The 12,164-nt window shown below is 41.3% G+C and overlaps 1 protein-coding gene across 4 annotated transcripts in view; it reads left to right on the top strand.

Moving 5' to 3' along the window:
* The first annotated feature begins 840 nt into the window (after nucleotides 1-840).
* Nucleotides 841-12,164, top strand: part of kiaa1549lb (KIAA1549-like b) — a 67,776-nt gene continuing 56,452 nt past the window's right edge. For 2 of the 4 annotated variants that reach the window (XM_020608391.1, XM_020608400.1), the window contains exon 1: nucleotides 842-1,759. In XM_020608391.1, coding sequence (XP_020464047.1) covers nucleotides 1,540-1,759 — 220 coding nt within the window. In that variant the 5' untranslated portion in view covers nucleotides 842-1,539. Of the gene's footprint in view, nucleotides 1,760-12,164 lie in introns of all 4 variants that reach the window. The other 2 variants (XR_002275555.1, XM_020608380.1) reach the window with 2 other exon arrangements.

Genomic DNA, 12,164 nt, shown 5'->3' with positions numbered 1-12,164 from the left:
CTTGGTTCCCCATATGAACAAATAGAACCGAGTGCTGCCTGAGGAGAAGGAAAAGCCACCACTTCCTGGATGGAGTGTGAAGATGGGACAAGGAATCTTGTTAGGTGTGTTCATAGGCATGAGTCCTAATAAAAGATAAAAGTCACTATACAATGTTGTACACGGACTGTATATACAGTACGGTAGATGTTCCTCTATAAACATGACCACAGGAGGGTGCTGTTTACTGATGGTGCAGTCTCTCCTGAACAGAATTCAGTTCTTCTACAGATATTTTTACAACACAACAATCAGCAGTACTCCCAATGTATATGTATTAACCAAAGTATTTCTGTTTGTAGGAGCTACACAGTTGAGTGAAAAAGCAAAAGGAGCAGAGACCACTGGTAGGGCCATTCATAGAGGAGGAGCCAAGATAAGGGACCACATCACTGAGGAAACTCCTTCAAAGGTCAGCCCAGGGGTCACCAGGGGTCTGCAGGCAACTCAACAGGCCACTGGGAGTGCTGTGCAATTCAGTAGGTTCTTGGTTAAGGACTGGACATTTTCCTGCATTCGATGTAGTCATTCATACAAACAATATATGGCCCAGAATTCCGTTTCAGGGCACTTGGCTAAACGGATGGTAACAATATAAACCTTTTTAGCAGATGGTTGATGATGGGTGATAAATACTTCACTTAATTTCTTTCTTTCAGGTTTTTATGGCATGCTGATAATCTAATTAATATGGAGATATATCTATATGTATACTATTAACTATTAAATAATATTACAAAATATTATTCTGATAGGTGGGATCTCAGATTTTGCTCAGATGGGAAACAATATTGACCTCTCTCCTTCTCTCTCTCTGCTGATTTCATGCTGTATTCTAGTGATTTTCTGTCTCTACTGACATCATGTGGAGCTGAGGAGGTACAGCCACAGCGGCATCCACACAGACACTGAGGTAGCATTTATTACAGCTCAGTGTAGATAAAACAGCCTATCTGTTAGCAGAGGTGAAGACAAACGGTTCCACTATGAATACTAATTCATAATGTGATTGAGCAAGGCTAGTATCTAAATTTACCTGCCTCAAATGGAGACCCGTGTGGTTTTGTAGGCTGTGCCCAGCAGAGGTCGTCCTGTGGACTGCTCAGCGCTGACTTTATCCTGACAATTAACAGCAGAGACCAATTTGCTCGGTTGGACCAGGGGGTGGAGGACTTTAAATATCCATCCACTAGCAGCAATAACGCTCAGTTGGTGACGTCACGTATCTATCTGGAGCAGGTGTGAATAAGGGAGATTACCGCCAACAGCTAAATGTCAAACCTCTGGCAAAGTGTGTGCGCCGCCCTGCGCCACACGGTGCTGATGGGTGGACCGAGCGAACCGTTAGGGCGCATTTCTTAATTCCCCTTCAGCGCCGCTTCGCCCCTCCAGCCCTGGACACACGACGAGACCACGGGACCGCTGTGTTTCCCGTTCACCCGCGAGGACTGATCCAATGTATTATTTACGACCGAAACTTCAGCAACTTATCCACTGGATATGGCTCCTGGTTTGAGGAGTGGGCGGACAGGTCACCCCAAAGTGCTGGGAGCCGGAGGAGCGGACCCCGGTGGGTGCTCGACGCAAAGGACGGATGCTGGAGGAGACAGGAGGTGTACGAGGACCAGGTGGCGAGCCGGAACAGCGGGGATGCTTTCAAACTGTCTGCTATCTGTGGGAATGCTTTTACTTCTTGTCCGGAGCGCTTTGGCCGCAGAGGGTAAGCATGCCGCCAAACTATCTGATCCAAAAAAACACATGTTGATTTGTTGCACTAACCTCTGTCACATCTACGGTGTGCGAGAGTTACAGCCCAGTGGGGGGGAAATTGATGTTTTGTTTAACACAGGCAGTGTCTTGTAATCCATAACGTTACATTGACTGCTGCTGGGTGTATGATTCTCAGGCTGTATAGATGAAGCTGTTAAGTCATTTTAAGGAAGGAAAAACTTCACTTTCTGTGGTGCATCCCCACAGGAATCACATGCAAGATCCCTGCATATATTGTGGCACGTAGAAGGCTATTTATGCATGTCCAAACGACTGTTACTTAGGATGAATTCCCTGACTGACCGCACTGACAACATACAGTATGTTGTGTGAGAGATGGTGCTGATGGTGGACTGCGCAGGGCTTGCTTGTATGTGATGTAACTCTCTTTCACCTGCAAATTTTTCCATCGGAAGACAGTCAACTGTTTTGTCTCACTGATCAGATTGCACTGCACAGACCTTGAACCTCTGATTCTCCTCTGTGAGCTGGACTCATCATGAACTATCTCAGCCTGGACTTTGTCTCTCACTTCAACTTCGCTTCCCTTTTGTGCTGCATAGGCCATTTCATTGTGGTTGCATTACCATGACAGAGGTTATTAAACATTATTATTGTCTGTAATAAGCTGAAGGGAGTTATTCTGGGAATGCAGTGCAGTCACAGGACAGTCAGTGTTTCAGAGCATCTGGGTCAGCACTAATGACACACATACTGTAGCTGACTGTAAGTCTGTCTGTCTCTGGCGCCATGCGAGGCAGCTCGGGCAAGATTGGCCGACACAACTGCCTTTCAGCCATGAGTGGGTGAAGGAGAAGCTTGACTTGAAAAGACAGTTAGTCTCTGCTTTTGCACTGATTTGGCTGCAGCACCTTCTTTTTCCTCATGCGACTATTTACACCACTTCAGTGAGTTTCAGGCTTCGAAGCTCATTGTGTGACCAATCTTGCAAGCAGAACAAAACAAGATGTTCTTTGCTGCGTTAAGTGTGTCTGTATCTTAAGTGCTATCTCCATCACCCCTCTTCAGTGTGCAAACTGTAGTCTCACCTCTTCTGATGCACTGCTACAGTAGCAGAGTCCCCCCCCCTCACAGTGAGCACATCCATTCTTAACACATGATCCCAGCAGCAGCAACAACACCTGAGCCATACATATTTGGTGAGAGAGGCATACCAGTAGTTCTAGTATTCATTTTAGGGACAAGGCACTTTTCACTTGGACTATATATTCTGTGTAGCAATCAGAACCGGTTTAATGTTGGATTCTGTGATCTTTACACAGGTTGGTTGAGTGTCTATAATAGTCTGTGTGCTGTCTTTTAGCAGTTTTACCGGTTTGACATTTATGTACTTTTAGCTCCAAAAATGATCCTTGTGTTTTCTTACAGTCACAGTGTCGATCATTTTCATTGTAAATGTGTGATGTAATTCAGTACATTAGAGCAAGCAGAGCTTGCTACTACTCTCTGGATATTAATTGATTGATTTTTTTATTGAAGTGCCCTACAAGCTTACGCACTAGAAAACACTACAACAGGGAATGTGACTTTTTTTTTCACAGTTTATTCCTGAAGTCACTGTACATAGGGTAGTGAACTGAGGAATGTGAATTAATACTGCATTCTAGTGCACTGCTGTTCAGTCACACTATTACACATCAAGCCTCACTCAGCCATGAAAATAAATTTCATGATGTCCAAAAGTCCTTCCTCTAATTTTGACTATACATCATGATATGTCTTTGGGTAGAGAAAAAGAATTACATTTCCATCTGACTAGCTGAAATCCATCATGCTGGGGGCATTGAACTGGAGCTGTCCCTTTCACCGTGGAGGAAATGTGGCACAGTCAGTGTTTGAAATGACCAGTACAACATGTGGCTTGCCAGTCTTTTGTCCAACAGTAACATTTAAACCCTTCACCAGCCAGTAGGGTAGAGGACAGCGCAGGGAGCAGTGTGATGTGCGAGTGTGTGCGTGCGCCCTGGGAAATTTGGCAGTAAAGATTTTTCCTGCAGCTGGACTGATGTTTCATGAATTCACAGGATCTCCTGTTTGGTTTATTGCGTTCTTATTAACACCGCTGGTGAAAATACCTTCAGCAGCAGCTTGAGGACACATGGGATGAGTGAGCTCAGCAAAGGCATTTTTGGTCCTTCCACAATCAAATTGCTTTGTGACGTCAGCTCTGTTTACTCATGCAACCACAAACTGCCTGTTGCTTATGAGTGCTGGCAGCTTGGTTTTGACAGGGTTAACCTTAGTGACCTCTCACTGGATGAGAGGCTGCCCTGAGCTGTTGCCAGTCATTGCCTTCTGCTTAGGAACTCACTGAAAAGAGTAGGTTTCAAAGCCATTACCTATTTACAATGCAGTTTTTTTTTATCCTTAAAAGGTGGTTAAAGTGAATAAAATGACCAGAAAGCAGCAGATCATGACATTATCTTATGGTTTGCCTTTGTTTTGTAATGCTCCTACTTGTATGCTTGTCTTGTTCTGGGTGGTTCAGTATCTTGCAGTTTTCTTTCCCATTGTCTAAATTAGTATTTTCATAGCTGTCATGATGGTAAAATAGAAACTAGAATATATATATTTTTTTAATTTTAAAATGGAAACCATGTTGTGTGAGTTCTAGTTTTTCAGGAGCACATAGAGATTTGTTTATGTCCCTCCTTTACTGTACAACAGTACATCTTGTTGTCAGGAGGGCTTATGCATGGTGGATGGTTGTGTTTCAGCTGTGCTTTTGTGAGTCTTCCATTTGATTTGCCCTCAGTTATGATGCGAACATTTGTCCTTGTGGGCAGACAAATGAAAAGTCAAGCTACAACACCAAATAAAAAAAATAAAAGCATGCCACTCATGGTACTCCATCTGTTTTCTTTTGCATATTATGTAGATGTTGTGACAGGGAGTTCTGTTCAACATTGTGCAAAAATTTGAGTTCCAGAAGTGAAAATGCTGAAAAAGCAGAAATGGTGTTGCTAAGTAATCAAAATATACTTCTCCTTCTGAGATTACAAGAATATTCATTGCTCTTCTAATTTACTATCATATTCTAAAGGAAGTCAAAAGGGCTACAGTCTTTTCTCACCGGTTGCAGTAAACAAAGCAGGCTGCACTTTTGCAACACATAGATGTAGAGATAAGAAAGACAAGCTAATTAGTATTGCAGACCATCTGCCTCACGTTATCCCTCATATAGTTAGGTGCAAACAGGGAATATTTGTGTGCTTGTGTAATGAGCTGTCTCCCAGTATCTCTCTGTACCTTTGTGCCTCTCTGTTCTTTCGTTTCTCCCTCCTGTGTCTCAGTGTTTTGGCTGTTTGGTGCAGGCTGATGGCAGACATAGGCTTGGCTCTGCTGCTGCCTGAGGAAAGGACAACAGCAGAGCCAAGACGGCTTCCAGATTTATTGGGATGCATGCTATAATACACCCCATTGCTCTGCACAAGGCCAATGCAGCAGAAGAATGCGAGGCCTGATTCTCTGGGAAATTTAGGAATGTCTAGTTCTAGGGATTCCCCATTATGTTCATAAGACTGTCCCCATCTTTTAGAATTAATTTAATAGCTGACTTTAATAATAAAGGCAATTACATTTTTTCTCAATAATTGTAAGAATGCTAGCTTCCTGTTTGAAAATGTACATCTACTTGTGTGACATTTAAGATTAAAACATTTAAACTATATTAAAATGCTAACCTGATAACCAACCTTGAAATAAACTGTGATTAGAAATTGTCACATGGTCTGTGCTGTCTTTCAGTGGCCTTGAGAGATTTTCCTTGCTTGATAACAAGTCCCAACAGTTATGGGTTTGGCTTTATTAATGGTTTACTTAAACCACCTGAAATGTGTGCACAGGGATGCTACAGCTTAAAGTGGAGTGTCCTCACTGGATGTCACCAGACTTATACAGTATGAGGATGATAAAAGTGTTATCTGTCTCACCCCAACAGCTGCAGCAGAGCTAGTAGGAGAGTCATGGAGATGTCAGTCAAGCTCAGTCTTTAAAAAGGGTCTAATGAGCCAAAATAAGTGCAGTCACCTGTGAGGGTATAACACGGTTGTGTAGAGCCTTTTAAAGGTTCTTTAGCATCATCCCTATCCATCAATTATTTATTTTATATCCTGTAAGTGGTACGGGCAATTTGGAGTTACCAGTTATCCTAATCAGCATACTCCTACTTGTATGCTTGTCTTGTTCTGTGCGGTTAGGGTTAGCATTCATCTGCTCCACAGTACTGGGAGTGCTCTTGTCTTTTGGATCTGATGTTGTAGAGATTGATGCAGACACAGAAGAGTTTGCCTTCTGAGAAATCGGTGGGATAGAAACAGTGTTGTCCTCTGGGGTTGCAGAGTGCTTCATTTACTGATAGTTCAGTGTCGTAATCTGTGGGTTCAGACCGGTTCATTTCTAAAACTTTGATGTTTTCCACTGTGATCCCAGGCCAGTTCATTTCTAAAACCTTGATGTTTTCCACAGATCTTACAGGCATTCACAGCAAATCCACCAGTTAGCGGCTGAAGAGGCGAACACAAATCACTACGCTAGCATCCAGGACGACTGGAGACAGCTAAGGAGACGATGTAGAGAAGCAAACGTTATGGAGCAGTCTGAAGGTGAGACAATAAATATGAAAAACACTGCATCACAGTAAATTAGTGAAGCCAAAATCACAGTCACAATGGAATATATGCTGATAAATATTTAATATCCATCATGTACCCTGTTCACCTCCTCAGCAGCAGTATTACATTGTTAACAAAGTTAGATAGGGAGCTATATGATGCTAGCACAAGTTCATAGTGTTTGTCATAAGCACAGTTAGGAAACGTGTTTCCCTGTACAATGAAATTCTTACTTTGCCGTCCACATGAATGCCACAAATTTGGTGCGGGCTGATGGCAGACATAGGCTTGGCTCTGCTGCTGCCTGAGGAAAGGACAACAGCAGAGCCAAGACGGCTTCCAGATTTATTGGGATGCATGCTATAATACACCCCATTGCTCTGCACAAGGCCAATGCAGCAGAAGAATGCGAGGCCTGATTCTCTGGGAAATTTAGGAATGTCTAGTTCTAGGGATTCCCCATTATGTTCATAAGACTGTCCCCATCTTTTAGAATTAATTTAATAGCTGACTTTAATAATAAAGGCAATTACATTTTTTCTCAATAATTGTAAGAATGCTAGCTTCCTGTTTGAAAATGTACATCTACTTGTGTGACATTTAAGATTAAAACATTTAAACTATATTAAAATGCTAACCTGATAACCAACCTTGAAATAAACTGTGATTAGAAATTGTCACATGGTCTGTGCTGTCTTTCAGTGGCCTTGAGAGATTTTCCTTGCTTGATAACAAGTCCCAACAGTTATGGGTTTGGCTTTATTAATGGTTTACTTAAACCACCTGAAATGTGTGCACAGGGATGCTACAGCTTAAAGTGGAGTGTCCTCACTGGATGTCACCAGACTTATACAGTATGAGGATGATAAAAGTGTTATCTGTCTCACCCCAACAGCTGCAGCAGAGCTAGTAGGAGAGTCATGGAGATGTCAGTCAAGCTCAGTCTTTAAAAAGGGTCTAATGAGCCAAAATAAGTGCAGTCACCTGTGAGGGTATAACACGGTTGTGTAGAGCCTTTTAAAGGTTCTTTAGCATCATCCCTATCCATCAATTATTTATTTTATATCCTGTAAGTGGTACGGGCAATTTGGAGTTACCAGTTATCCTAATCAGCATATCTTTGGTCTGTGGGAGGAAGCCAGAGTATTTGGAGAAGACCCAGGCAGACACAGGGAGGACATGGAAACTCCGCACAGAAAAGCCCCGGCTCAACAAGGTGTTCTGGAGAAGCGCCTCTAAGGAGTCTCAGATGGGGTGCTGGTTCTGAAATGATATGGAAGTTAAAAATTGAAAAAGATATTAAGCAGAAATAGGCGAGGCTATACCAGACCAGGTTTTAGCTCCTTGGTGTGCATAAATGAGAGGGACAGGCGGCAGACAGGAGGACATTTACTGTGCTACTTCACACATGAGGTCATGTTTAGCTGGTGTCACTGCCATTGTATCATATTCAGTTTTTGTCTCCTACCGTTATACATAAAAATGCTAAATGTAATGGTAAGTGTAGCTGTAGGCTTTGCTTTTTCACTCGAATGTCTCTCTGGACTGTGGCTTTTCAGTTAATCTCTTTTAACTGAAGGGAACATGAGATCACAAACATTTTCATTACGCTGAGCCTTCAAAATGTTACACACTCCGCTGCTGATGTTAGCAGTGTGTTCACAGCCAGACACTAACAATGCATTTACCGTAGGCACAAAACAGCGACCTATTCAGTCCTGTTTATGTGTCATTATTACCTCCACCAAAGAGGTTATGTTTGTGGCTCCGTGTGCACACGTGTGTGTGTGTGTGTGTTGGTTAGCAGGATTATGGACAAACGGTTGGATGGATCATCAGCATACTTGGTACAGACATTGGTGGGGACCAACCCTTGAAGTGATTAGATTTTGGCTGAAAAAGGCCCAAGGTAACAGAAACGCACACATGCACAAATTTCCATTTTTAACATAGGGCAAAAATTAAGAAAAAAAGTTATCAAAATCATTTTTTGTTTGGAATTTGACACACATATGTAGGGTGGCAGTGTCTATCACCAGACCAAATTTCGTCTGGATATGATGGCCATTAAAAGGTAACATTGGAAAACCCATTTGATGCACATTTCCTGCCATAACTTGGTCTATAATGAAGATATAACTCTGAAATGTTCAGGTAAGATCCACAGTATTACTGCCTGTCATATCCTAAAAGATGATCCAGCTCTGATCCAGATCAAGAATATTAGGACACATCTTGTGTTGTTCTGGATTTCATTTTTCACAAGGGACCATTTTGCGTGAGCGAATGTTGTCTTGGTGGAGGTACATGCGTTCTCTGTTTTTGTCTGTAACAGAATCAATGTGCAGCACACTTCTTGAAAGTTAAACTCTGTGTCTTGGTTTTACACTGCCCTGACACACTTTATAATGGCATTATGGTTAATGTGTTAGCAGCCGGTTGCCTACTTCTGAATCTAGGAAGCACAAAATATTCATTAAAGTTGTTTTTTGGGTGTGTGTGTGTGTGTGTGTGATGGGGGGGATGCATCAACATACAGGTTGTAGCTTGCTTCCCATGGGGTATGTACTGTATCATGGATTATGTGAGCTTGTTTGCTAGAAAAAAAGATCAAATCTGTGCTTGGAGAAACATGACTGTTTAGAGTAGACTGATGTACAAATATGGTGTGTGACTTACACTTTTCACAGGTGCCCCTATCTCTGATGTCCACTACAAATAAATGGTCATAAACCACTTAGGCTCAAGTTGTGGCCTCACAGAATCCCCATATTTTTGTTCTTCCCGTTTTACCTACAATATATCGAGGCTAGGCTGGGATACTGACTCATGTGCCAACTCCAATATAATCGCACCATGATGATATGAGATAAATGAAAAAATGTTAGTGTTTTGCAAAATTTTGATGATGAATTAGTCCAGAAATTAGGAGTTAAAAGTAAAGAAGCTAGTCGGTAACATTTGTTGAGTTTTTGTTTAGCATGTAGTTTATTTATTTGATACAATGCATAATGGGATAACCCAGCATATTAATATAGAGATATTCCTTATTATTGTAATAATAATTCCTGATATATCACATATCCCTGTACTTCAGTGTCCCTCTCACGACCTGCAGAGAAGCATTTGATTTTTAATCCCAGAGACATCACAGATTCAGGCTCTCGCTCTGTGATTTCTAGCTTTAGTGCAGCAGGTTGAGAGTGGAGGCAGCCTGCATGCTGCAAAGATGACAGTGTCAGTGAAGCATCAAAGATTATTGAGGAGGGCTAAGCTCAGCTCAGAGAGCATTAAAGGAAACGTTCAACAGTTTTAGAAGCCTATCTTATTAATCAGTAATACAAGCTAAATCATAGTATATTGTGAGACTTTCACTGTCAAAATATAAATGCAGCAAACTATGCTGAACCTTTTTAAGTGAGAGGGCCATTTTCCCACAGCCACAAACACAGCACATATTGAAATACAGTCACTTTTATCCATGTACAGTAGCATTTGCTTGATTTATGCCCTGGCATTAGTGCTCTGAAGTCACCCCTTAAGTGTTAAAATTCAACAGGCTGTTCCCCACTGGCCAGTTCATTACTGGGGTAATCTGTGTGTGTAGCTCCTCTGCCTCTGGAGGACTAACCCTTTGCATACACACAAACATACTGTACTGTACACAAGGCCACACAAGGCTCCAGCATACGCCCATCTACAGCAAAGGTCAAGATTCAGAGTTTGTTTCCCTTTGTCCTTCATGGATATCTTCCTAGTTGATTCTCAGACTGTCACAACTTGTGTGTATTTGTGTGATTTGTGTCACAACTTGCACTCTCAGCACTTCATAACCTGCTGCAGAGAGAGAACATTACTTTTAAAAAAATGTTTTTTCAATAATTGAGCAACTTTAATTAGTTTTATGTTGTTTTTAATATCAAGTGTATTATATCAATACTTTTAAAGCTGAAATAGAGCATGGCACGGGACCTGATAGACTGTGCAGGAGACCTTGTCCTCAGTACTGCCATTTCAGCAATCAGTGTCTCTATTTTTCATTTTTCAAACAAACATTTTACTGCATGGTACAGTCTCAGTGAAATGCAGTTTAACACAGATCAACAAACTAATCCAGGACTAACACACTGATGGATATTAACAGTGAGTAAAGGCAATTCATTGTTGGTTTTAGTCTCTGTATGGGGAGTGTTGAAAATACTGTTAATAATAATAATGTTATAGAAAATGACTGACCTTATCCTTTAAGAGTATCTGTCTGCCCACCATTAAATGTGTCTGAGAGAATACTGCACTACTGTGCTGACTGTTAAGATTTTGTCTTAAATTATTAATTATCTGCTGAGAATAAAGTGCATTAGAAGACGTTCTCACAGCAGATAACCCCACTGGAACTTTGACACTTTCAATGGCTCACGTTAAGCAGGATGGTGTCCAGCAGAATCAGTTATGAATCTGTGGAAATAAACTTCTTTTCTGTCTCCAAGCATATAATTTTCTTTTCAATAGTAGCCTCTGCTATCAAAGCTTTAAAAAAAACCCTCATTGAATAATATACTAAAGCCACATGTCCCAGATCCTCTGTAGCTGTGAGACTTGATTCACGTGTTTACGTGCAGTTCCTGTTGAGCCCAGTGTGTTTTCCCTGGAGGTGTTGCCAAAAGTCATCTCTAAGAAGGTTTGCTATTTCTACTTGCAGCAAATGTTTTTATCACATCTAAATCTTCATACAAAGAGTGAAGTTTCCCTTTTCATTCCTGTACTTCAAAAGAAGTGAAGATTTGGCTATATTTGAGTTGGGATTCCTTCTGATACTGTTTTCTGAAGGAAGATATATTACAGTAAAAGCATTTGAGACCATGGAGCTCTTTTGGCGGTAGAACCCACTTTGCTGTTTAATCAACTGCAAAAGTGTAGTGATACCCTACTAGCTTATCTGAAAATGTTGTTTGTTTCACTTAGAAAACAGGCAAACAGCGTGTCACTGCAGTGGGATAGCAGCCAAGTTGCTAAGTTAATGACAACTGGACCATGTGATCAGTTATCCTGAAAGAGACAGTTGTGCACAACACACACAGCAGCTGCATCATGCAGCATAGTGTCAGGGTACAGTAGCTGAAATATGATAATCATGGGAGCAGGTGGCATAAAATTCCATATTTTTCTCGAGTTGACCAGACAGGTGCTGGAAAACAGGACCATAGCATGCTGGTGTTTTTAGGCAACAGAAAGTTTTCTGTCCAGCTAGTGAAAAGCAAAGTCACAATAAAAGAGTGACAATTTTTTGTGCACCTTCTGCTACAATAATTTTGAATGTATTATTCATCTATTTTGTGCCTCCCATCACAGTAAAATGATTCTGTCTGGATTATCAGAAGCAACATCTGTCTTCACCTTCCACTAAGCATTTGGTTCTTTATTCACTGTCAGGTCTTGCTTCTGGTGCTACGTTTTAACAAATTATCCTCTTACAGAAATTCTTAATTCTTTTATGTAACACGGCCTTTGAAAAAACAGGCTTTATGGTTTTAAACGACTAACAGGTATCATCTGTGTGGTTGAAGGTTGGCGGAACCTTTGACGGACTGCTGTTTTCTGCGGTAAACCGTACTCATTTCCTGTTTTCTGTATTTGCACTGCGTTGTGCTTGCTTCCAGATTGTTTAGGAATTAAACTCACTATTTTCTAGGTTCATCTGAATTTTTGAGTGACAACATACGC

This window comes from Monopterus albus, unplaced genomic scaffold (genome assembly GCF_001952655.1).
Source record: "Monopterus albus unplaced genomic scaffold, M_albus_1.0 scaffold4.1, whole genome shotgun sequence".
NCBI lineage: Eukaryota > Metazoa > Chordata > Actinopteri > Synbranchiformes > Synbranchidae > Monopterus > Monopterus albus.
This window is presented reverse-complemented; position numbering and strand designations above follow the sequence as displayed.